Source organism: Canis lupus, chromosome 27 (genome assembly GCF_003254725.2).
Source record: "Canis lupus dingo isolate Sandy chromosome 27, ASM325472v2, whole genome shotgun sequence".
NCBI classification, from domain to species: Eukaryota; Metazoa; Chordata; class Mammalia; order Carnivora; family Canidae; genus Canis; species Canis lupus.
This window is the reverse complement of record NC_064269.1, coordinates 32,978,931-33,006,797: the sequence shown is the minus strand read 5'-3', so window position 1 is coordinate 33,006,797 and position 27,867 is coordinate 32,978,931. Positions and strand designations below refer to the sequence as shown.

Below are 27,867 nucleotides of genomic sequence, written 5' to 3'. Positions count from 1 at the left end.
GATTTTACTGGCATTACTAGAAATTCTGAGACTCAACTAGAGGCCAGCATAAAATTTGTCTGTTTCACTAGGCTTCAGGATCTATTGATGATTTTTCTCACTCGGCCTAACTCTGACATTAGATCCTTAGTATGACCTCTTCCCTCACCATCTCTTAACCAAGCTAGAAACATTGTGCGTTGAAAATTGCTTCAGGGTGCTAGGAGATAGAAACCAGTCCATTGGCCTATGCAAAATATCTACAAAGTCTGGACAGACTCACATTGCTCTGTGACTCAGTATTTGTGTGCTCCTAAGAAAAGTGACCTACTTTCCACAGATTTTGGTTTCCTCATCTATAAGACTCGGATAATATTTAGCTGGTGTGAAGTTGTGAGATTAAATGAGATCACTTAGGATTTTATTATTCTTTAATTTAACATTTATTAAGACTTTGCTCATGTTCCAGGCTGCATTATGCACTAAGGATATAGAGATTAAAGACTCCATTTCTGCTCTTGAGAAATTTGCAGTCTGGAGAGAAGAGATATTTAAAAATTAACAAGTACAATACAGTATGGTAAGTGTATGGATGAAGGTATATGTTGGTTAGTTTAAGAACGCACAAGTTCAGTTTTCTAATCCAGCCTGCAGCGAGGATAGGAAAAGCTCACCAAGGGAGGCAATGACTGTGAACTGAGCCTTGAAGAGTTATAAAGAATTAGCCAAGTGGAAAAGGTGTGAGGTGGAAGAAGAAAAGTCTACCTTTCTCAGTTAAGGGGAAAAGCATGTGGAAGTGCAGGAAGATAAGAGTATGGCAGATTTAAAGAACCGTAATCAGTTTCTTATGGATAGAGCCTTGGGTTTAAGTTGAGGAATCACAAAAAATGAGAATAAAGAGGCCTGTAGGAATCTGGAGCCAGAAAATGAAAGTTAAAGCTTCCTAGTGTGGCTTTTGAGTTTTCATCTTGATGTCACTGGAGAGCTATTGCTGAATTTTAGTCAGGGAACCGACATGAATAATTTTATGTTTTCGGAGGGTCCTTCCGACACTGACGGATACATTAGAATAGGACTAGATCAGAGTCAGGGAAAGGGGCAATTGCAGTGATTCATGCAATAAACAACAAAGGCAATAAGAGAAGAAATAAAGAGTAGCAGGTAGATATGGGACAGAGATATGAAAAAGAGGAATCACCAAGAATGACTCCCAGGTTTCTACCTTGGATAATTGGGTAGATTGTGGCACCAAGGTTAATACAAGAAATACAAGAAGAGAGACACACTGGAAAGAGAGAAACAAGATAGGAAACTTAGTTTTGAGTTTGGTGGACCTGGGGTCTCTGTGGGAGGGATATTTTTTTTAAGAATGTGGCTGAGGGCTCAGGAGAAAAATCTGGGGGTACGGATTTAGAGGTCATCACTTTTAGGTATGGGTTGTCCATGACGTCCATGAGGATAGGTCTGTGAGAAGATGAGAGGATCAAAAATGGAGCCCTGGGCTACACCAATAAACAAGGGTAGGCAAGGTAAGAATTAGGATAAAAGGGACAGAAGCCAGTGAGGGAAGGAGACAAACCAGAGAGGAAGTTGTAAGAAGGGAAGAGGGGTCACCAGTGTCAACTACCAAAGACAGGTCCAAAAGGTAGTAGGTTCATCAGTTATATTAACTGCTAAGAAGTCACAGTGGCATGAGGAAGAACAATTATAATAGAAGCACATAGTACAGTGTTAACCCAATAGACAAGTTCCATTCTGTTCATCAAGTATATACAGTGGGAACTCAAGAACACTGTGACTTTATATGAACCATGTGAAAAAAGTTTGTCTCAAATTTGTTTTAATTTTATTTTTTAACTTCTAATTTTTTTTTTTACTGTGGTAAGAACACTACCCTTTTAATGATTTTTTTTACATGCACAATATAGTGCTATTAACTACAGGTAGAAGGTTGCACAGCAGTTATCTGGGGCTTATTTATCCAGCATAATGGAAATTTTAAACCCATTGATTAGCAACTCCCATTTCCCCCTTTTCCACTCCCATTCCACTTTATGATTCTATGAATTTGACCATTTTATGTACCCCATACAAAAGGAATCATGCAATGTTTGTCTTTCTGTGACTGGTTCATTTCACTTAGCATATATCCTCAAGGTTCATTCAAATTGTCAAATATTGCAGAATTTCCTTCTTTTTTAAGGCTGAATAATATTCCACTATCTCAAATAAGTATGTCACCATCCACTTTCAGTAGGCATACTTTGTCTGTAATCATTAATTGATCACATTGATTGTTCATCTTTCCTCTCTTATTCAGTATAGGCCTATGGTTCATCTATGGTTACACTCTGTGTAACTACATGTTAAGCTGGACACTAAACTGAATATATGATTTTTGTCAAAAGCCACTTGAGTCTAGTTACAGCCATTCTGCTGGTGTGTTTTGCACTTCTGGGCTGGTCTTGGCCAGATAACCAAGGTCCAGGCATCCCTCTTCACCCATTACAATGACATTGACAATGCAGTAAAGCTGGATTGGCCTTCAGGTCCACAAAGTGCAGTCTGAGGCTTAAGAATAGCTCTTAGGTTAAGGATGACCTTCTGCCCCAAGTTCCAGCTACTCCTCTCCCCCACCCTGCCCCAACCCTGAAGGTCTACAAAAAAGAGAAACAGAGGCTTCCAGCTGTCAGAGAGGGTAGGGACAACAAGGAACATTTCAACTAAAGAAACAAAACTGAAAATGCCAAGCTTCCACGGCTTTCTCCTTCTGAATAGAACCCAAAAAATCAGTAATTACCTATGTTGGGTCAGTTGTTTTACTTGCATAGTCAAACTATGCTTTCGAGAAACCTGGAGGCTAGAAATTAGTGAGGTGTTAGCTGCATATCATCTTGAGGGAGTCACCATTCAAACAAGAAAAACCATCGAAAAATCTTTAAAAACCAAAAATTAGGGACACCTGAGTGGTTCAGTGGTTGGGTGTCTGCCTTCGGCTCAGGGCATGATTCCAGGGTCCTGGGATGGAGTCCCACATCGGGCTCACTGCAGGAAGCCTGCTTCTCCCTCTGCCTATGTCTCTGCCTCTCTGTGTCTCTCATGAGTAAATAAATAAAATCTTAAAACACACACACACACACACACACATTGAGCACAAGACATTCACAGTATTGAAAAGCCACAAATCCACACAACTTTCATGTCTCTGTGTACCTGCACACCTGTGGGCCAGAGTATCATGTCTTTTCTCAGACTTATTCTCCTAACCTGGCTCTGTGCAGAATAGAACCACCCTGCCCGACCAGTAGTAAGGATACTCAAGCCACATCTAAGACTAAAGCATAAATGTTGGACACCTTTGGCAAACACTGAGCAAGAGGCTTGAATTTTAGAGCAGCAAGAATTGATGGGGGAGGGAAATAGGCATTAGAACACTTAGACGTTAAAAAAACAACAAACAAACAAACAAACAAAAAACAAAACAAAACAAAACAAAAAAACCAAAAAAGAACACTTAGACATTAGTGTCCCTTAATCCATACCATACCCCCAACAGAATGCAAACGGAACCATATCTTTTCCTCTGCTACCTTCAGTGGTACATACTATTCAGTATAGCTTCTGGAGTCCGAGGCCTGGGGCCTTCATCCACTAGCTGTGTGACCCTCAAAAAGCCACTAAACCTCTCTAGACCTCATGATTTTTTTCTTTTCATCTTAAATACTGATTCCATAGGGATGATGTGAGGATTAATATGAGTTAATAAGTCATCTGCTTAGGACAGTGCCTGGCCTACAAATACTGATGTATTATAGAAGTATTAGCTATTACTAATAGTTTATCGTCTGTCAGCCAGGTGTCTATCACTTTAGAGAATCGTCTTTAGAAGAGGTGGCACACACTAGAATTTTGACTTGCTTCGGACTCCTTCCCATCGTCTCCCCTGCTTCCTGCCCTGGGTGGAGTCCACACTCCTCCTCTTTTCTAGCTTCTCTTTCAATGCCTCCCATTTCCTTCACTGTTTCCTGCTTTTCCCACCTAATGTCAATCTTCTCATCTTCTTCACACTCTTTTCTTGGGGGACAGCATTCAGCACATTGTGGGCATGGATTAAAAATCTGCTGAATGAACAGTAAATCAAGGTATAAACATGCAATTTGGTCCCAGAATAGAATAATGACTTCAAAATATCAAAAGAAAAAAAATACTACCATGCCCTATAAATTACTTCGAATTTTGAAGAAAGGGATCCTAGAGAGGGAGAGAGAAGTAGTCACTTACAAAACAATATCCAGAAACAGAATAAAAAAAAAAAGAAAAGAAGAGGAAAGGCCTGCTTTATGGGGGGCAGTGGTGGGGTAGGGAACTCTGGTGCTCTGTGTGTGCAATTGGGACACACAGATGTGTAGGTGGCATTGCTTGACTCTAAGCACTAATGTCTCTTTTGTGAAGGTGACACAGTTCTGTGTAAGGCAAAGATGGTCAAAGGATATTCTCTGATTGCTTGGTAGCAAGGTTCTAAAGAAGGCTGCTCTAGATTATTACTACTGCAGATTACTACAAAGGCAAAGAGAAGCAGTACAATAGAAAAATTCAACCTCCCTTCTTAGTCCCCTTCCTGGAAGGTAGCTGTTAACAAAGCTCATGAAACTGAATGGGCTGTCCAATGTAGATAACGAAGTTTAAAAATGAACTATTCTTATAATTAATGAACAAGTAGTTGTCACTAAAAATATTTTATAGACAGAACATCCATAGAAAATCCAGGGATCCCTGGGTGGCGCAGCGGTTTGGCGCCCGCCTTTGGCCCAGGGCACAATCCTGGAGACCCGGATCGAATCCCACGTTGGGCTCCCGGTGCATGGAGCCTGCTTCTCCTTCTGCCTGTGTCTCTGCCTCTCTCACTCTCTCTCTCTCTCTCTGTGACTATAATAAATAAATAAAAATTAAAAAAAAAAAAAGAAAATCCAAATAGGTGCTTGAAATCACAGATTGAACTAGAAAGGACATTAGGAATTTAACATAACCCTCTTGTTTCACAGATGCAGAAAGAGAAGCCATAAACACTAACTGACGTGCCCAAGGTCACCCACTAATTGGTGGCAGAGCCAAGACCTTGATAAGCCAAAGGAAATGGATGCACCTGTTTCTGGGATACCAGGACCCAGTCAAGTGGTAGGCACTCTGCTTGAGTGTCTTGAGTCATGTAGCAGTGGGGAGAGAAAGAGCAGACAAAGAAATCGGGATGGGGATTGGGAATGTCCATGCCAAACAACTGGTTACAAAGATTCAGTGAAAGTCGAGTCCAGGGTTGAAAAACTAATTCAAAGAACAAATAGAGCAACAAAACCCACCAGGCAAACCACTTGCTGTCCTGGAGCGAGTGGTTATTAAATGGTGTCCTGGGGAATTGGGGCTGTTCCAAGAATCTGCTCTAAAGGGCCAAATAGCTTTTTCATGTTCTAAAATCTGCCTGAGCTCTCCTTTGTGAAGAAGGGCCCAGGTGCTCATCTATTATTGAGCATGTTTAAAGAGGCATTTAGGGAAAAGCACCAAGAGACAAATTTACAACCCTGACATCAGTCCCAGGAGGGCTGTGCTTGCTTAGAGAAGGAGCAGGGTTCATGTTCAGCAATATGGGAAGAGCCAACACAAGCAGGTGTCTTGGCGTTCTCCAAAACACCTGTTGGTTCCCTCCTTCAGCAGTTCACCAGGAAGTGAGTGATGCAGGGCAAACACCAACAATGAAGGGATCTTGCTACAACCAACATGCTCAGACCAATGAGCCATGGTCAAGATTCTGCCCCTTGTGTGTGGTAGTTGAAGGTACAAAAGGATGTGGAGATTTTGTAACATATGTACAGTTTCTAGAGAATGGAATCATATACAGCACTAAAAATTACATGATAGACAGATGAACATAAATAGATAATAGATAAATAGGTAAATACTTAATCATATAGTCTATATCATATTTTTATATTTTGTAACGTATATTTGACATGCTATTCACAAAACACCATTAACAATGTAGATTACAATATAGGATATATAACACTATCCCAATTTTATAAAAATATGCACTTATATTTCTTTTTTTTTTAAGAGAAGGGAGGGGCAGAAGGAGAGGGAGAGGGAGAATCTTAAGCAGACTCCATACCAAGTGTGGAGCCTGATGTGGGGCTCGATCTCAACAACCCTGAGATCATGACCTGAGCTGAAGTCAAGAGTTGAAAACTTAACCAACTGAGCCATCCAGGCGCCCCCCCGTATGCACTTATATCTCTAAAGCACACTTATAATATATAAGAACATAGAAGAAAAAAAGACTTGAATGATAGAAACCAAAATGTAAACAGAAATTATCTCTGGGTGGTAGAATTTTCTTTTCTTTTCCAGGTTTTTCTCTATTTTCATTAGCCTTTCCTTATTGAACAATTATTATCCTGTTGGAACTCAACACAAATAAATACTATTGCATAAAAAAAGAGGTTATCACTCAAGACGGAACAGGATTCCTTCAGTTCTGAAAAAGAAATCTTAAGCTTTGTGTACAATACGTTTATATCCACCGTTTAGGGCATTTTCTTCTCCTTTGGTCTTTAAGTGGCCAATGATTCATCTGGAGAATAAAAATATGGGTGGGGATCTTTGAGGGTTAGTGGCTGCCTATCACAATCATCTTCCCTGTATCATACCTGTGTAACATTCTTTTTTTTTTTTTTTCCTGTGTAACATTCTTAAGAGGATACATTTATTAAGAACAGGACGTCTTATTTGCCTTTCTTGCCTTCTAGCGTATAGTATAGGGTCCTTCATAGAAAAGACCTTCAATATATTTGCTCAATTGAACTGAATCTGCCTAAGAAAATAAGTGAGAACTCTAAATACAGGAAGGAAAGGCAACACCTTCTTCCAGTGGACTTTGAGATTCTGCTTTCCACGTGAAAGCAGAAATGCCAATGGAGATCAGAGAAGAAAGGTTTATCTGAGCTTTGCAGAGTAGGAAAAAATGCTATATACTCACTCTAGTTCTTTGGATACGAGGAAGTTCCATTTTGAGACATAGGGTTTCTAACTTTTGGCTGGGGTGGGGGGATCTACAGTGTCTCCAAGACAGAAAGAGACCAAACACTCCCCTTATATCTGCGCATGTAAAGATAGATGTATCATTACTTCCATTACTAATGCTCTTTCTCTTCTATTCTGAATGCTCAAAATATCATCTGAGTGAGGATCTTCTCCTGCCAGGACCATTTCAATCTCTTTTCTTGACTCTGGTGGGTTTTTTTTTTTTCCTCTTTCTGTTTATCCACTTTAGCATCACAGAAGCCCCTCTGTTCTCTCATTACATTCAGACTCTGTCGCTCTCTGTTTCATCTCTATCAGTTTTCCGTTCCTACTTTGATGTGCAACATTTGTACCCCCTTCATTTCTAATTTCAGTTTTTCCTATCCCACATTTCTTTCATTTGCTCCCTCCCCCTTTCCTTCATTCTCCTGGTCTCCTGGCTGAGTTTTTCCTCTGCCTGAATCCTTCACTTCTCTGCCAGGAAATGCCCTTGGATCACTCAAATTCCCCCTGAAACCTCACACCTAAGAAGCCTTTCCAGGATTTTGTCCAGTTAGGATTATCTGTTACTTTGCCAAGAAGAAAAGACAAATTCATACTCTTTATATACATAAAACTTTTTAAAGCATCAACAGTTTGTATTTCTGTATTTCATTGTCTGACAAATAGAAAATCCTTTAGACAGGTAATGTCTTTTTTCCTTCTACAATTCTAAGGTGAATTTGGAAAATCATTACAATATAGAACTGTAATTGCCCTGGACACAGAAGAAGCATTTTTAGACTGTACTCAGAATTCTCAGTTGCCCCCTAGAGATTCCAAGGTGAACTGCAGCAAGCAATCAAAAGATGTGCTTGCTCCATAAATACCCAATTCCTTAAACCTGAATGTAACCATTCTCCAGGCATACATTCTAGATCTTAAGCAGGGAGTGAACCTTTTCTGAATTCACTTCTGTTCTGGGAGTTGCAAACTTCTATAAGAACCAGATAGATCGTTAATAAAAGCAATAGGACACTGGGGGCCTGGGGGTGAGGAGTGGCTATGTTGAACTAGAGAGCATGCATTCCACCCAAAGAAGACTATACTCCTCAGCTCCAGCAGAATGTAAGCTGATTTTTTCAGGAAATCCAGAAATCTGGAGCTGTAAGAGGGAATTTCTAAATTTTTAAGTGCCAAAACCCAATTTAATCCTAAATATACCTCTCTTAGGTCACACAGAATATGACTATGATCCAAAAGCAGTCTGAGGACTGCTAGTTTATCAGCTTTCTAAAGCACCCTCATTAGGTCCTCATGTAGTATCACATCATGACCTCCAGGGTCACATGGTGATGATGGAAAAAGTCGTTACCACAATGGCTACAAAAGGGTGTCCTGCTCACCTGGAGCAGGTTAGGGTAGGCAACTTACTAAACACTGAGGCCCTAAGGCATCTTGAATCTTTGGAAAAATAAATCAATACTGGAATGTCTATAGTCTGATGTGTCAAGTTACAAAATTCTCTGAAACCTAGGAAAAAAGTGGAAGGTGAAATACTACCTACATCCCCCTGAGGCTCAAAAGTGGGTGTATAGTCACAACACAGTATCTATATAAAGTTTAAGCAAAGATCTTATGGGTATAATATGAATAATTCTTACATTAAGTTGCCAGCTAATTTCAAACAACAGCCACTGGACATATTCCTTAGAAATTAAACTGGCAACTTATTTAAAATAATAAAGCCATTAGCAAAAACCTCTCTGGGGGAATGACATTGTGTGGCTGAGAGCCACTGAACCCTATCTCACCACCCTAATAGCACTTGGTGCCCTCTGAAATGATCTTATTTATTTGTCGATGTGTTTGTTGTCTGACCTTCCTTAACAAGACATAAACTTGAGGGCAGGGAACTTGCTGGTTTTATTACTATTTACCCTAAACCCAGAAGAGTGCCTGGCATTTAGTAGGGGTTCTGGAGATATTTGCTGCATGAACAGACCCAGACTACCAGCCTTATATCAGGGAGTTTCTGTAGCAGATACCCGAGATGATCAGTAATTCAGAATCACCTGGAGTGAATGGTACAGGCCTTAACTCTTTCTTGCCAGGCTTTTGGATCTGTCCTCCACTTTATATAGGGATAAAGATTCAGTTTTATTTCACAGTTAATGGCTGGAAAATAAAATGAGAACAGAGGACAATGACAGAGTGGCCGTCTTAAATATCCATTAAACAAATACTTCTCTTGTCCTTGTGAAAAGGAAATGTTCATGATAAACTATCCCTGCATTTTATAGGTCAAAATCCAGATTATTAAGTCTCACTTTGGAGCTTCTGGGGAAGGACCTGAAAATATGTATTTCAGATAAAGGACGAGGCCTGCTGATGCTCCTGGTCCAGGAACCACACGGAGTACTATTGGTGCAAACTGTAAAACACTATTCAAGTGTCAATTGTCACTATCATCCCCTTTATATTCAACCCAGACTAGGACTATCTTTTGATGTAAACCACTTTCCTTTGTGGAAGGAATTCCTTTAATGGTTGTGGGCCAATCTACTTGCCACACGATAAGGAGCCTGTAAAAGGGAGATTGGCAGTTCTTTATTATCAACCACAAAGTGGTGGTTTATTACAATGAAACAAAACCCAAGGAGCTCAAATAGCACAAAACCCAAGGTGATCAAATAGCACAAGGACATACCACAAGGTTTCAGAAACTGTCATTATTGTTTAATGTGTTTTGGTTGTTTTTCAGTGGTTACTGACAACTCATAAATATGATCAATCTAAGCTAAGGTTTTAATTCCCTGATGTCTGGGTGATTGGTGCAGTTTGGACTGCCATGCTATGTCATGGACTTTGCCACTACTTTTTTTTTTAAGATTTTATTTATTTATTCTTGAGACACACACACACACAGAGGCAGATACATAGGTAGAGGGAGAAGCAGGATCCCCAAAGGGAGCCCGATGTGGGACTTGATCCCGAGACCCTGGGATCACAATCTGAGCCAAAGGCAGACAGATGCTCAACCACTGAGCCACCCAGGCGTCCCACTTTGCCACTATTTTAAAATTCAATTAAAAAAAATCCTTGTGCAAAAAGTTTAACAACAAAATAAGAAAACTTGCTCATTCCCAATTTATCACTGAATAAGTCAAGAATTCTGTTATTTTCTAGTGCCTTCCTTTCAGTGACTGAGGCCAAAACCCAACTCTGTTCTTTGTATGCATTGTTGTTCCTCTTCACTTTCTTGTTTTCTAGAACCCAAGCTCAACATAGCTCAACTGTGTTATCATTAGTTTACAATACGTTCAGCAAAAGCAACTGAACATTTGCATAGCACTTACTACATGCCAGTTATTGTACTAAGCATTTGACATGAATTAAAACTTATTTGATCTTTACAGCTCTTCTTCCCATTTTATAGATGAAATTGAGGAACAGAGAAGGGGGTAACATTTATTTATACTTCTGTAGATAAGCCACTATGCTCTGCAGAAGTAAGATCTAATGCCTCTTGGCTTTTAAACTATGCCTGAAAGGATGCGTTTAATAATCCAAGGTTAAGGAGAGAGCATAAGCAAAGGCACATAGGCATAAAAGTACAAGAGGTGTTAGAGAAGGGTTAGTGGCAATTATGTCGGTGTGGAGACTAAATGCAGGGAGGTGAAGGGCGAAGAAGATGGAAAGATGGGTCAGTCTTGAATGCTGTGACTTGGGAGCTGAAGTAGGGAGCACATTTTGCCCTGTGGAAGTATTGCCTGAATTTCACTCATTCAAGTACCACTATAGCAATTATGTCCACATCTCTGTATCACCTATGCTATTTTTAATTTAATATAGGAAATAACCTTCCTTTTAAAAATGTGTTTTAAAATTTCATATTACTGTAAATATGAGACAAGTACCATTTACCAAAGAGAGGTAACTATATACATAGATGATTATTTAAATTAAAAAAATGCTTATCCCTCTTAAATTCACTCATGTACTGCAGTGAAACCCACAATCACATTGGGGAAATAGTTAAGTGGCAGTGATGAATCACAGAAGATGAGTTTTCTTATTCATTGAATTTTGCTCTTTGTCTTTCATATATATGAAAGATATATATATTTAATATAAGATATATGTAATCTTAATGAACCTTTATCTAGTTTTACACGAGCCCAAAACTCCTCTCTCTTAGCTAGCTGAGTTCATAAAATATTTGGCTGATTGTGTTTTATGTAAAGCTAAGTTAAAATTTCATGTCACTCTCCTAAGATTTAAGGGCTGTTTTGTAGGTCAGCTATTTTAAATTCCCCTTGGTGTTTCAACATTTCTCTACACCTCCAGCAGATGTCTGATCAAGGGGGCTGCACGGCCACAGTGCCACTGCCATGGTGGCTGCATTTTAGAAGGCTTTGAATGCAGAAGATAACGGTTTCCTAGAAAATCCCCTCTATGCAATCAGAACCTGGACAGAGGTTTCTGTAGGTGGCTATGCCTTTATTATTGAAAGATACAAGTTCATCCTCACAGTTTTGAGGAGACAGGATTTTGCTCTCAACTGAAAAGAGGGTGTGTGTGTGTGTGTGTGTGTGTGTGTGATAACAGACAGTGAGGAGGTATAGGGATGTAGAGATGCAGAAAAGTTTTTTGTTGTTGTTGTTGTTTTTTGGTTAGTGTTCTTTTCTTTCTTGCCTCTGTCCTTCCCTCCCTCTCTTCCTTTTTCATTTTTGTTAATCTCAGGAAAATGTTACGCTGAGATAGCCAATCACAGCCTGGGCTAACTATTAATTACTCCCTCCCTCAAGCAGTTCCATGGTGTGATTTGTCCTCTAGGCTATATAACTATTCCCACTGATATTGCTACACTCTGATCCTATCAGTTTAGTTGTATTCTTCTACTCACTGTGTTAAGGCACAACATAAACTGGACATAAATGGAGCTGGACATAAATGTCTACACTCAGCTCTGTCACTCATCAATGTGCCTTTGGGCAAATCACGTGACCTATCCGAATCTCAGTTTACTTATCTGTACAAGTATTTGCCAAAAGTTTAATAGGAACCAAAATGAGATCATATATTTTAAAGCTCTTGATAAATCACATTGTTAACACAGTACTATATCAATGTCAGATGTGTCAGTGACCAAACCTTAATTGTAGAATAGACTTCCAGAATTGTACATCTTTCTCCTCTCCTAGAGGGAAAATAAAGGTCTTATTTGTTTTACTATTCTATAAAGAGAAGGCTAAGGTGGCTTAGCTACCCACCAGAAATTCTACTTGAAAGGTACTATTCTGTTCCTTTGCCAGCAAGCTCCTTTCCTGAGGAGAGGAATTAAGAAAAATGGTACACATTACAGGAATAGCCAAAGACAACGATTTTAGAAGATGCCCTACACCAAACCCTTGAAATAGAAAAAAGTGAAAGGATATCTAGAGGAGTTTGGTGTAAACACAGAATGTTGTGTCCCCTGGAAAATACAGCAAAGAAGAATGGTTTTCTTCCTCTAGATGTCCATCAGCCTTCCTATGACTCATCTATATGTGCTATTCTATTTATTTGCCTCCCCAAGATCACACTTTTCCTCTCACCTTTCCCTTAGAGCAGATTTGCTTTAAGCTTAAACCTTTAGATCATTTAGCTGACAAAGCTAAATCCTAGAATACCTGTTGAACCAGCAGTGGGTAGCCTTTATGACAGCAGAGAATACCTGGATTACATGAGGTGAGAGCTTCCAAGCCATCTTAAATACTCCCTCTGTCCTCTCACTTTTCTGTCTCTATAAAGATATGGAATAGATGTATGTATACATATACAGAGATATATATGCATACATGTACATTTAACTACATGTTCCATATATAATGAACTAAACTTTCACCAAATTATGAACAGAGATGATTCTAATAGAGAATATAATAAAATTGTTCCAAGTAATTTGAGTTCTATGGCTATTGTAAAAGATTTGTATCCATGTTTTTGGTTAAATAGCTTTCATTCTTTTTTTTTAAGATTTATTTATTTATTTATGATAGATATATATATAGGGAGAGAGAGGCAGAGACACAGGAGGAGGGAGAAGCAGGCTCCATGCCGGGAGCCTGACACAGGACTCGATCCCGAGATTCCAGGATCGCGCCCTGAGCCAAAGGCAGGCGCTAAACCGCTGAGCCACCTGGGGGATCCCCAATAGCTTTCATTCTTAAAGACAATTTATTTTCTTAATTGGCCTATACTTCCTTTCAAATCTTTGTATTGCAGGCTGATCAGCAGAGTTAACATGCCAAGGTCAGAGCATTTCTGCCTGTGTACATGGATTATGTTTACCCTGCTCCAGGCCAGCTCTCATAAATAAGTATTACAGAGAGAGAGGTTGTGTACGAACTAGTGCAAGTCCATCATCACTGCAGGAAAAACTTAAAGCAGATGATCTTGTCATGCTAGGTCAATAGAGCTTGTTTGTATATGAAGGACATTCAGATGTTATAGCTTTAACGTCAAACTTCAGATCTCAGCTGAAGTAGACATGCTATGAATGTATGCACAAAGTATGTTCTTTTATACTTTATAAGAGTATAAAAAGAATAGTACCCTGCTATAGAGGGCTGGTCAGTCTTGAGGCTCATCAGCCATAGATAACATGAGTCAGCCAGGTGTTGCCCCCACTGGTGAAAGAAGGCGATTACTGTCCTTTCCTCCTAGTCACTGCTGCTGCTAGAAGGAACAAAACTAGCCCTAGAAAGGTTGACACACAAAGCATGAGGCCTACTGAGTCCTTGGGAAAGTGGGTCTGAATTTTACAAGCCTCCAACTCTCAAGTAAGCAAAATGTCACCACCCCTGTATGACGAAAACTGCAGACAGACAGACCACATGGCCAACCCCATTCTCTGTATGTTCTATCAAAAATAACTGGGTGTTATTCTATATGTTGGCAAATTGAACACCAATAAAAAATAAATTTATATAAAAAAAATAAAATAAATAGGGTACAGGGAAAAAATATTCTTATCAGCAAAATTAAAGGGGAACACATTCAACCAGAAGATCAAAAGAAAAAAGAAACTTCCATGAGACCTGGCAGACTAGGAATTACAAAGAAGAGTCTTCCATTCCAACTGTGTATATGTCCATTGGTTATTAGTGAATTCACATAACCCAAGTAATTCTGAATTTAAGGGCTTTCACTTTTAGTGTTTAGGGATATTGGATAACAGAAAACAAGTCAAACTTGTTACTTTGAAAAGCAGTCTTATGGTATTAAAGCTGGACCATCAAAACTGCTGCAATTCCTTTTATGACTATCAGTCTCTATTTAATAAACAGACATTTAGTCACGAGGGATCAGTTTAAGGAAGTATGAAACATCCTCACAATAGGATATTAGGCAGTCATTAAGTCTCATGCTTTGGATAATATCACAAAATAGAAAAGCATGCACAATATCACAGTAAGAGAAGAAAGTACTACAGACTATTCATAGGTTATATTCTCAATTCTACTGTATCTCCTTGTGTTGTGTTACAACATACACACAACATGCACAAAGAAAAGCATCAGTAAGAAATAGAAGAAATATAAATACTAATTCTTTGTATGTATACTGGGATGTTCTAACTTATTTTCCCAAATGTCTTTAATAATAAGCTCAAATACCTTTACAATAAGAAAATCATAAATGTTTTTAACCTGCATATAACCTGTACACCACTATTTCTTCTTCTATATCACTACTGGAAAAAAATATTATAACCTAGAAATTAGTTCAGAGAACTCAGGAGCCAACCATTGATAACAGTCATGAAATAAAAATCTCAATAAAACTTAAACAAGATGGATGAAAGCCATATTTTAGTTTTGGGGACACTTTCCTCTTTGCTGTGTTTTGTTAAGCCAGCACTTCAGTCTCCAAGTTCAATTCTGCTTTTCCTCCCCCATCAGCATGTATAGGTTTCAAAAGTAAAGTCAATCAAGGTTACCTTGTTCTTTTATCCCGTTCATTCGGTGGCTGATGACAAACACATGAAAACAACTAGCCTTTCTGAAATGACATTTCTGAAGTCTCTTCCCTCAATACATCCTGCTTTTCTCTTCAAATTATTTTAGAAACATATATTAGGTTACAACTTGACATTGTGGACTGGATCTACGAACAGCAGTGTTGACACACCGGCAGTTAGAGTATATACTTTCCCTCCCAGGGGCTGGGTCTCAATGGCCTCTCCCTGGAACCCCACAAAAAGAGTTAATGAACAGGGTGGACCATAGCTCTGAGAGCTCAGGGAATAAGAAGGGGATGGTTGGATGTGAGAGTCTGTGATAACCACAACTCAGAAAGGCAGCCAAAAATATGTAATCCAGCCACTCTGTTTGTAAGCCACCGTCATAAATAAATATCAGCAGAATCTTTACTAAGCAACATGAAACATCCACCCAACAATTAGACTGTATCAAACAGTAAGATTTATTTATTTTTTAAAAGATTTTATTTATTTATTCATGAGAGACACAGAGAGAGAGAGGCAGAGATACAGGCAGAGAGAGAAGCAGGCTCCATGCAGGGAGCCTGATGTGGGACTTGATCCTGGGTCTCCAGGATCACACTCTGGGCTGAAGGCAGTGCTAAACTGCTGAGCCACCCAGGCTGCCCCCAAACAGTAAGATTTAAAAACCATCTTAAGTTTTAAGTGTCACAATAAGCCCCTTTCTCCTTGCAATACCTTTTTAAAAATATTTTATTTATTTATTTGGGAGTAAGACGGAGAGCAAGAGGAGAGGGAGGAGGGGAAGGGAGGAGGAGAGAGAGAGGAGGGAGGGGGGAGGAAGGAGGAGGGAGCCAGACACTAGGCTCCGTCCCAGGACCCTGAGATCATGACTTGAGCCTAAGTCAGACACTTAACCAACTGAGCCACCCAGGCACCTCTCTTCTTGCAATACATTTGTAGGTATGTATACTAGTAAGTTTTGCCTTATTCCCTCCAAGTGTCTTTATTAATCAAAATACCTTTATTGAATGAGTCTTTTAATAAATTGTCTTTATAAGAAAATCATAAATGTTGTTTCTTCTTTTTTCCCCCAGCCACTAGGAAAGCTACAATACTAATATGGTGGGGGCAATGCTTGGTTCATGGTAGGTGCTCAATAATTATGTGTGGAAGGGAAGAGCAGGAAAGGATATGAAAGAAGAGGGGAGGGAAAGAGGGAGGGAGAACAGAAGGAAAACTCAAATCCATGTATTTTGTGCATTGTTGTTTGGACAGGGCTGAACACTGCAGAGAGAGGAGGACATATATGATTTTTAGGAATTCCAAAGTCATCCCCTGGTGCTGTTAACATTTCTAGCACTCAAAACTTCTCTCTGTTAAGAAGTCCTCCCTACAGCTAATATAAATCCTCTCTGCTTGATCTTAAGCCCACTTACTCTGGTTCTGTCTCAGAGGAGAAAGTGAACAGCTGATCTCAACACTCGGTACAATAAGTCTTCATACATTTAAAGAGAGTAAGTCATCATCACTTCATTGCCTTTTCTTCTTCCCCTTAACAAACTCAATTCCCATAGCCTTCCTCCATGGATCCTGTTTTCTAACTCCTTAATCCAATGATGCATATTAGTACTCAGTGCACAGTTGGTAAAAATAGCATGTTGTTAAATAGCAGTATCAGGAGATCCAGAACAAACTTCCCCAACACGAGAAGCTTCTGCTTCACCTCCACAGACAACCCCTGTAGATTCTGGAGAGAGCATGGATTATTCTCTGGCATCTCCTCCAATGATGGGAGATGGAACACAATTTGTACAGGTATGTTCAGGCTGTCACCAAATATTACTGGCCTGTTCAACAATGTCTCACACTGTGCTGGGCATAGACATACAGTGGGTAACCAAACAGATGTGGTTTCTGGGTCATGAGCAGTCTGTCAGTTTGGATGTGAGTGACTGAGTATGTGTGTATGTGCACACACATACGTGTATGTGTGTGTATTTGTGTGTGTGCATGCATGCCAGGGAGGAGATGGAGTGGCTGTTTATTTTGTCAGTCAACAGCTTTCAAGTGGCATCTGCCATAATAGCAATCAAACTCTGTTGCATCATTACAAAATTGATCATTCTGGAATATGATCACCGTCTTCCTTGGGTGCCTGTATCACAGAGCATCCACAGCCTGGAGTTGCCGCTGTCTCCTGGATACGAGGCAGTCAGAGGCATATAGCATCTCTTAACCTGTCTCATTCATCCCAGGCTCCAGATGCTAGTGGTGCATTCAGTTTTATTATGTTGTTGTTGTTGTCACTCTTGGGGATTTTCCTTTTACCAGTTTAGTACTCTTCCTGTCTCCCCCTGATCTTTCCATTAATTCATAAATACTATCATGGGCTCAGTATAAGTGTGCTAAGTACTTTTATTTCTAACACTTCTTTCGGGGGTGGCTGTGGCTGTATTATCTCAGCGTTGCAAGCCTAAAATGATAACCATGATTTCAGGAGCCAAATGGATGACCCAGACTAACTGAGACTGTTTTAATTTACATAAAGAAGAGCATTTTCCGGTAAGTGGAGGCAGAGAAGAGGGAGTGGGCTTATAAAATACACCTCTTACCCTTGGGGAAAAGGCAAGCAGAGATGCCAAACATAATACCCTCCTGCGATTTGGACCCAGACAGTCCCTCTAAAGTCTGTTTACATCTTAGAGCCTGAAAATGCACCATCATCATTTCTTGAAGTCATTACTCAGAACACACCCCCACTGCATTTCATTTTTATTATCTCCATTTTAGGAACGATTAAATGGAAGCAGAGAGCAGTAGCAATGAAGCAAATCATGAGAGGCTCTGATAAAGACAGAAGCCTGAATGCTCATTGGAACTGCTGCTCCGTGCCAGACTATTTTTAATGCAAGTTTATGCAGCTGTCCACCATTTAGAGAGAAGACTTACAAATGAACCCACTCTGCACACAATTTTTCCACCATTCCCTGCCCTTTCCAACTTACCATGCAATCCCTGCACGCATGGATATGTGCATTCCCTGTGAAACGTTCTTTTTCACGTTCCTACATACCAAAGAGATTACTTGGCTTTTTGTGAATGTAATTCTGGATCCAGAGATCTCTTTGTTATCCTAACCCCCTCTCATGCCTCCTTAGTAGCTATTTAGATAGGATTCCATTAGAAGTTTCCCAGAGCAGGTGCAATTTATTTTTTAAAAGGAGGTTAAGTAAATACATAAAATTTTTATATGCTTGTCATATTTTCAGAGAAAATACATAAGACCTTGGAAATAATGATTTCTCTGGGGAGCGACCTAGGGGAACCGAGGATCACAGATAAGAAGACATACTTTTGGGGCACCTGGATAGCTTAGTGGTTGAGTGTCTGCTCAGGGAGTGATCTTGGGGTCCTGAAATTGAGTCCAGTATCAGGCTCCCTGCAGGGAGCCTGCTTCTCTCTCTGCCTATGTCTCTGCCTCTCTCTGTGTGTCTCCCATGAATAAATAAATAAAATCTTAAAAAAGAAAAGAAGAAAAGAAAACAGCTGAGGCTTGCCACCACTGGGAAATTGGGAAGCCTTACAGAAGATGGTGCCTACCCCACCCCCAGAGCTTCGCTGGTGCATGGCCTGCTCTCATCAAAGGTGGAACATGTGCCTGCTCTCTCATGCTCTTCAGTAAACTAGTCTGAAGACCTGAGAGAATTTCAGGCAGAAGTGAACTAACTTTCCTAAGCATATGGATTCTTCATTTATTCAACTGTTATCTTTTGAGTGGTCACTGTGAGCCAGACACTCTTCTAAAGTGTTAGGATCAAGAGGTGAACAAAGTCTTTACTCCCAGGGAGTGTCTGTCCTGGTGTGAAGAGATGGGAAATAAACAATCAGGCAAACAGGCAAAACATCAGGTAGAAAAATATACTGAAGAAAATTAAAATCAGCTGTTGTGATAGAATGACTGGGGGGCTACTTTAGCTTGAATCACCAAGGGAGGCCTTCTGAGGAGATGATATTTATCTAAATGACAAGAATGACAAATATTCCCTGGGAGCTACTGTCCTTAGAAACACACGTAGGTTCCTTTTGTCTGCTTCAGCTTGCACCCCAATCCATTCCAAGCACTTACTTATTCACAATGTAAAATCTGCAACCCAAGAAGCTAGAGCTAGAAGGGACACTAGAAGTCTTCTTAATCTCATGCTATGACTTCAGACACAAGTAAAAGAAAGATCCGAAAAGTGCAAAGAACAGGTCACCTAGCCAGTTTGGGGCATGACAGAAACTTTGGGTTCTGTATTTTAGCCTTCATTTGCCCAACAAATCTAGATTCCTTCCCCATTTATCTTCCCTGTGTCCATCTCCTCACCATAGACTCTTCGCCTGGTGCCTACCTCCATGGAGTCCACAAACACTAAATCTTCCCAGGACCACATGGAACCTTCTAGAGTGGTATCAGAAATTCTGAGAATACAGAGGGTCTTGGGGGCTTAGGGGAACAGGAGGAAAAATGTATAACTTCCCATGGTACCATTTCAGCACATGCTAGTACATCCTAGATCTGTTCTTGGCTCCTAACACCCCACCCTGCTCACAAGTGAGCCCTAAAAAGGGGTTCAACATTGGGGAGCCTCCTGGCCCTCTTTTCAGCAATGTTCCCTATTTAACCAAGTCATTAGGAAATGTTATATTCTATGATCCCACAACCTCCTAAAAAGCCTTACAAAAAGATTAACCACAGAATTTCTTTAAATAACAAGCTCCCTTAGCACTTTTAAAGTATGATCTATGAAAACTCAATCAACATAAAGATTTTTATCTCCCCTCTGCCCCAAAAGAGAGGACATCAAGGACAATAGCATAAACCTGGATTCTTAATGATAGGTTCTAGTTTCTTCTATTATATAATGGTTCTCATTCATATGACACATACTTATTGAACTATTCCATGTAATAATACACTCTTCCAGGTTCCTAAGAGGACACAGCAATACAAAGCACAGTCTCAGCCATCTAGAAGCACACATACATACAACTCTAACGCAGACAGAGGTGATAGCACTAGAATAGAGGTAGGAACAAAACTACAGGGCACAAGGGGATGTGAGAAATTATATCTTGGTCAAAGATCAGAGAAGAAGACAGTAACATTTTAATTGGGTTTCAAAGGATGGTTATGATTTATATAACTGGACAATCCATTCCAGAAAAAGGAAATGTCATGAGATGCTATATAGGAAGTAAGATGCACAGAAAGAATCCAGTGTAGCTTGATGGTGAGACAGGAAACAGCAAGGGTTAGAAGACAGGCCTTGAAAGGTAGACCAGACCCTTGAAGGCAAGAATTAAGTTTGGACCTGATGAATAAACCACAGAAGCCCTGAACAAGTTTTGGGCAGAGAAAGAACATAAATCAGAGTTGTGGCTCAGGAAACTCATTCTAACAGCTGTATCCAGGACTAATCTGAATGGATAAAGGTAGGCATCAAGGATAGGGAGGCCCATTTAAAAAATTATCACATGGTTCCTGGATCATATAAGGAGGAATAGATTCAAGAGCTACAGCAAATGTAGAATTGAAGAGAAGGAAGGGATCCATGTTTGGTTTTGGAAAGTGGGGGCTGGTCACAGGCCTTATATTCCAGCCTAGAGAAGTCAACATGAGTGATAGTAAGTGGTGTCTCTTTAAGGAAAGACAGGTGTGAGATGCCCCATACTTGAGGCAGTAATCATGAGTCTACTGTATAAAAGCTACCCCAGATGGACATCTCTGATCCACGTATGAAGCATCAGTTATTAATAACTCTTCTTCTGGAGATGTACAGAAGTGCCTGTTTTACATGAGGTCCCAGAACACTTCTTAAATTATTATGTCTATGTAGCAGCAGTGAAAAGCAGCTTGACTGGGGTGAAGAGCAGGAGCCCAGGGGAAAAGCATTTCTGAACAAATGATAACTCAGTAGAGGGAGAGCAACTTTAATCAAGAACACAAGAAATAATCTAAGTCTTATAATTGTACCCTGATTTAAGGAACTATAGGACAGATTGAGGTCTTTCAATTTTAAGAGTAACCCTGGTTTCCACTACGTGAGCCACACATGCCATTTCACAGGTGAGCATTCACATAACTACCTGTCCAGGGCTCTCTGACAAGATGGTGAATTTCAAGAAATTTATCTCTGGTCTCATTTCCTGTATATTCTTCCTAGGAATATATAGTTCGGTTTCCATTCCAGTCAGAGCCATGCTGACATCTTGAGGTTTGTTCTCAGACAACTGACCCATGAAGTCTATAGAAATTGCCCTATATCAGTGTGTAGAAATTGCCTTAAATCATGTTTCCCAACAAGTTTTACAGAATATGAATTTCATGAACAAAGTGGCCTCTTAGCAAAAATAAATTTGGGAAATAGAGATTAAGTAAAATTAAAGATAGCTCTTTGCTATAGATAGGACTCCTCTGAACTTTCTAATGTTCATATATTCTGGGAACCTCCCAGACTAAGAAACAGGAAGTAGCATCTCCTAACCTCATCTATCCACAGAATCATTTCTCAGCCAAGCATCTCAAGGAACAAATGACCTGAAGAACATAACAAGAGAAACACTGATGCTGACGTTACTCTTGGGAACATCTGTATTTAAATAGGAATCGGGGGTAACAATAAAAGTGAATGTCTGTTAAGTGCTATTATGTGCCAGGCACCTTACTAAGTCCTTTATGTATATTAATATATTTAATCCTCATAACAACCCTGTGACCTTGATAACTATTATTCTTTATTCCCATTTTATAGATAAGAAAATTTGAGGCACAGAGATTTGTCCAAAGTCCTAAGTAGGCAAGGGTGTGAATAAAGGAGTTAAGAATTGAATCTAGATAGTCTGGCACCACAGAAATTAATTTCTAATTAGGTAGAGTTTCAGACACTGGGATCAGCTGGCAGTGGGAGAGATCCTGAGAGAAGCCTTGCATGGAAAGCCTCTAATCACAGTAAATTTTAATCTGCGTGCTTGTAAATTGGTTTCATCGACCTCCCCAGTATACTGTGTAGGATACAATTCTGAATTGTACCACTGATTTGATTTCTTCACCGAATTATGTTATATTACACATGTATACTCTCTTCCATTAGGACAAAGTCATGATTCAGATAGCACCATAACCAATAAAAATGGTAATGCATAAAGAAAATAATCTCTTGATTAACCAAAGGAGCAAGAAAATGAAGATGGAAGTTTGAGAAATGGCTTCTCTTATGTTCTTCATAGTACTACACTCTCACTTCCAGCCGAGAGACCCAAACCAAGGTCTGGTTTTGTTTTGCTTGAACCTGTTGCAAAATTTTATAGCCCTACCCCATCTACTTTGCTCAAGAATTGCCAAAAGGTATGTCCTACCCTCTCCCACTTTCTCTCCTTGTTCAGAAGGATTATCACCAGTTTCGGGTGCATCTGGTAGCCATCTTCACTGAAGGACAGATTTCTTCCCTCAAAAGTGACATTGATCAGATACCTGTAAAGACAAAATACAATAAAAGAAAGGTTAAAAGTATGAAGAAGGTTTACCAACAACGAGATAGTTAGGAAGACAGAGAGAAAGAAGACAGGCGCATAGAGAGATATACAAATATCACTGTGAAACCTGTATCCTTCAAGCTCCCATTTGGTTATGCATAGAGACATCCAAATTTTCCCATAATAGGAATAATATAAAAAGATATAAAGAAACCTGTTTCATTAGGTTTGTGAGGCTTAAATGAGATAACCACCATGAGGCCTAATACATAGTAAACCCTCCTAAAATGTTAACAATCATTACTCACAGAAGGGGGTCCATTAAAGGGTGAAGGAGGTAGAGAGAATAAAAGAAAGTGGGAGTGTACCAAGACAACGTTCTGCTAAGAAAGATACCATATTGAGCAAAGAGTTTCCCTGCCTCCCAGAGATAGGTTCATACTTTTGAACTCTTGGTAAGATCCAGCCCAACCCATACTTCTAAAAGTTGTGAGATGAGTCCAGCAGTCAAAGATCTGGTTCAATAAGATGCATCTGGAAACCAAGGTTATTGCACTGTATAGTGAACAGAAAATACCAGGGGTTGGGGAGACGGGTAAGGAAGGAGAGGTACTTCAGAAAGTATTCCAGGTACATGCATACAAATTCGCAGAAACTCTGGAAGTAACTAGAGTCAGATCAATGACATTGTCTTCCTCCTCAACATCTGCACCTCCAGCTCACCCCACTCCTCCGTTGGCTGCTCTGATCTGGTGAAGAGTTCCCTCCCTGGGAATTCCCACAGGCGTGCTCATTACAACCACATTAGTGCACCCGTGCTGATGGTAATTAATGTCCCTTTACCGTAATGGGCTCAAGGAGTCAATAATGATTAGCTGGGTGTTCACATGACATGCTACTCTAGAGCCTTGGGCCTGACACTGCTGTGAGACAGGTCTCTGCTGAGAAGCAAAAGAGGTATTTTGCAAATTGCCACAAGGGTTCCAAGGGGTTTTGAATCTGTGACAACAGTTTCCTAAACACAAGGAAGAACAAGAATGCACCAGGAGGCAGCTTGGTATCAAGGTTCCTCTTTTAAGTCCTCTTGTTCAATGACACTGTGAGGCTCTCACAGTTAAGTTAGGTTAAGCAATAAGGTTGCTAAGATGCATATCCTCCAGGCAATTATAAAGCTGGACTATAGATCAAGAACCAAACCCTCACAGACCACTTCTTATTTCTAGAGCTGCCTAGGCTCTTTCATTCTCTGGTCTTATGGTCTCCACAAATGCAATCAAGAACACTCAACATCTCAAAAGAATGGAGATTCTTAGACTCAGAATTGAAAGAGATCTTCATGATAAACAAGTCCACCACCTCTTACAGTTGATGCTTTCCCTCTACAACAGAAAATTGGCTCTTTCAGCTCTTCTTATCATTGCACCCTCTGCCCTCAAGGTAGCCATCTCACTGTTGGACAGATGAAATCTGCTCCTCTAAAATCCCTAGATCCTGGTTACCTCCTTAGACATTATACAGTCTTAGTCTAATCTTCCTTCCACATGAAAGTTCTTCAAGTATTCGAAGACATTTATCATGTCTACCTTATAAATTTTAATCTTTGAAGAAAATTTAAGCTCATTTAGTTCTATAATTTTAACTTGATAGGTGAAGGAAACCTAAGTACAGATAAGTCAAATTATTTGCCCAATGTTCCACAGGTAATTGGGAGCAAAAATAACATTTTAAGCCACATTACTAGTCCCATGATATCTTCACTATACCACCCCATCATATCACATATCACATCAGGCTTAATGTCCCCAGTGCCTTCATGTAGTTTTCACATGCCATGAGTTCAAGTTCTCTCCCCTTATCCCTTGCTCTTCCTGGACACTTCCAGTTGGTAAGAGTGTAGCACTCCTAATTCAACTCAATGCTCCACATAGCATCTTCTCCATTCCTTGCATTGCCCTTCATCTCTGAGCTCCATGCTGCTTGCTCAAGCCCATCACTAGTTAGAAAATAATATTCAAGTCTCCTGTAGTTTACAGTTTCAACTCTCCAGCCAAAGCTGTATATAATTCATTCCAAGGAACAGAATTACAAAACCACAAAACAAAATATTTTAAACTAACAAATCAGAATTTAAGCATCCAATGTAATTAACTTGGAAAGTATGTTCTTATTACAATAATATTGCATTGCTTAGAATGACTTCTTGAAACTCTTCAGAGAAGGTTAATGAGACATGCAAAACAATTTTGGTTTTCTCTCTCTTTTTTTTTTTTTTGGAAGAAAGGGAGGAGGAGAAAGGAAGAGAAAGGGAGGAAGGGATAGAGTGAGAAATAAGTTACCTGGCTTAAGTACCCTCCTTTTCACTGGACATGGTTTAGAATAATTCTAACTTTATCTAAATTAAGATATGTTTTCTTAAAAGTGTCCATTTAAGAAGGCAATGATAAGAAAAGTTCCAAAAATAATTTAAGTAATAAGCGGCATGAATGGCTTCTCAAGATGACTACTTTGAAGGGGACAGTATTGAATTGGGTGTACAAATTTTGAAATTCAAACTTTCAGAAAATAAACCACACTCATGGGTTATGTAGTTGCTCTATAGTTAAATTTTTCTAGTTATTCCTGCTCCACATCCTTCTGATTTTTCTCATAAACTCTTTCTGTGATGTTCACGCTGTTCCAGCTGTATAGGTTCATTTTCTTTTACATAGGCACTACTCACATATTTTGCACTTATCAAAAATATTGATAATTTTTATGACAATCTACAAAATATTCTTCTCCAAAGTTTATCTCTTTATTTTTTTTTAAGTTTATCTCTTTAATCTCTCATATCATTCGGCAGTATATAGATTAATCATTCACACTGTTTTTTTCTGAGTAATTTCCTCTCATGTGCCATCATTTAGCTATTTGTGAGGAGCTTGCAAATATACACCTGCCCTGAACAAGGATGCCCTTTGAATAGCAAAACAAAGTAATCCATTCACTGGTAACAAAAAAGTGAAAAAAATAATTGGGACAGTGGTCACTTCTAGGCATGGGACTCTGGCACATGAACCTCAGTTTTTCCTCTTTAAAATGGAAATACTATTCTACCTCCAGCTTATCAGGTAAGTCTGATATGCTGACCAAATGGAATAATGGATAGAAAGACTATAGAAAATGGGATACAGATATAAGGTTATATAATAGGAACAATTCAGGAAAAGAACATATTAGCATGATTTAAATATCTAAAGGCAAGAAACCTGCCTCATTTTGGACCTCACTGAGTGAAAGTATGATAACTACATTTTAACGAGACCCAATTATCAATGGAATACATTGGAGGAATGGAGATTGCATTCCACATAGGGAGGATAAACTAGGTCAAATGGTCATATTAGTCAATTTAACTTTCCACGAGGCTGAAAAGATCCAAATACCTCTGGATCTGGTTGCACTTTGCCAATTTTGAACATTAATTAAAACTTCAAAGCTTCCATGTGTAAATCCTTGGTAAAGGATTAAACTATAATTAAGAGATGCCACAGCTATTTGGTTTTTCTCTAAACACATCATCCTCAAGTATACAGTCAGAAAGCCTAGCTCAAGTGGCAGCCAAATTCAGAAGCTCTTCCTAGAAGACTCTAGTCTCCTGGAAGACCCCATCAAGGTTTGGTATATAAATATATATATTGCTTAATTTGTCTCTAGGATGTAGATGGGCCCACAAGAAACCTTATTGTGTCTTACAAAGTTCTAATATTACACAGAGTCTCAAATCATTGGAACCAGAAGAAAATTTAGAAGCTATCCATTGAGAACTCTCATTTTAGCAAGGGAAAAAGAGGCTCCAGGATGCTACCTTCTTTTCCAAGGTGACCTGCCTGTTCAGGACTGGAGTTCAAGTCTTCAGTTTTCAGTTCAGTGTTCTTTTCATTACATCACCAAGTGAAGTGAAGGTAATTCTGTGAGCCCCAGATGTGCATTTTAGCATTCTCATGTCATGTGTTATGCCCTGAACTATGTAGATCCCTAATACAGCCTGCATAAAATAAAATGCATCTCATTTCCTGCTTGACTCCTTGTCAAGAAAGAGCCTCAGAATCCCGAAGGGCTTAGAGCCAATACATTTGCTTTATATGGCCAAAGTCATACTCCAGTGGGTTTAATGAGGTCAAGCTGAGGTAAAAAAAAAGCCCTTGTGCCTCTTTGACTTTGGCCATGCCACTCAGAGCTCATCCACTGCACCACAATGATACCTAAAGCAATGATTTAGCAGTATGCCCTGTGTGGGAGGCAACTGGAAGAGCTCTGCCAGAATTTTCCCAGCAAACCAAGTGCCTTGGCACTGCAATACTCATTCTGCCCTCCATATTTTTATAAGATACTAGACTTTGTTTACTAATATCTGTTAATATGGTAATAAGAAAGAGAAGTCTCTCATTTCATCCAATACTTTCATTTCTAGATGAAACAGATGAAGTCCAGAAGGATTTGCGACTTTACCAAGATCAGATGACAGGGCAGGAAACAGGGTTCAGGTATCCTCATCCTGGGTCCAGCATACTTCTCACTCACCACCATGCCTCAAAAACAATGGAATTTTTCACAGCCCTCAGTTTCCATCCTTCAGGTATTAAGAGCAAATCAATAAAGGAAAATAATTTCAGACAGGAGACTTGACCTCATGTTTGTAATTTCTAACTCCAAAATTCTGTAACTATGTAACTGAGTCTGGTCTGTCACTCAACTGCCTTCAATTCCCTCATCTATACAGGGGACTGGTTCATACCATCTGACACCTGATGAGGGAAGTACAGGGATGCTCCTCTGACATGCTCTCTATTTCATCTGTGGTTATTACATTATTACACTCCATCAGCTGGATGCCAAAACCACATATCTTTCGTCTTTCTCTTGTCTCTCTTAACCATTTTACTATTTCACTTAGTACCATCTTGTACATTTACTCTTGAAATAGTGGAAACCATTTCTCACAGGAGTAGGGATAGTGGACTTTAAAACATTTAAAAACTACCTAATTAGAAACCACTATTGGGGGAAAGAGGCAAAGATATTTAAAAATTAGACAGTTGGTGTGAAAGTTTGGTAAACTAAATAGAAATTTCTGACTTAGCCCCAACATAGAAATTCATGTTTATCAGAGTGAATTCAAAATGACCCATCCAGTACAACACTGTCAACATGGCAGGCCATGGCCAGGGAATGATTCTCTACTGGCTTTACCAATGGGTTCCTCTGGGATTAAACCCAGAAGAAATATCTCATTGCTAAGATATCTTACATGCAAAAGATGATCTAGACAATGTCTCAAAATGCTAGTA

General features: G+C 39.5%; 1 protein-coding gene across 11 annotated transcripts in view; it reads right to left on the bottom strand.

The window, feature by feature from the left end:
- Positions 1 to 27,867, bottom strand: part of GRIN2B (glutamate ionotropic receptor NMDA type subunit 2B) — a 505,856-nt gene that overhangs the window by 103,960 nt on the left and 374,029 nt on the right. For all 11 annotated transcript variants that reach the window (XM_049102486.1, XM_049102484.1, XM_049102490.1 and 8 more), the window contains one exon: positions 22,421 to 22,535. In XM_049102486.1, coding sequence (XP_048958443.1) covers positions 22,421 to 22,535 — 115 coding nt within the window. The remainder of the gene's footprint in view (positions 1 to 22,420; positions 22,536 to 27,867) is intronic.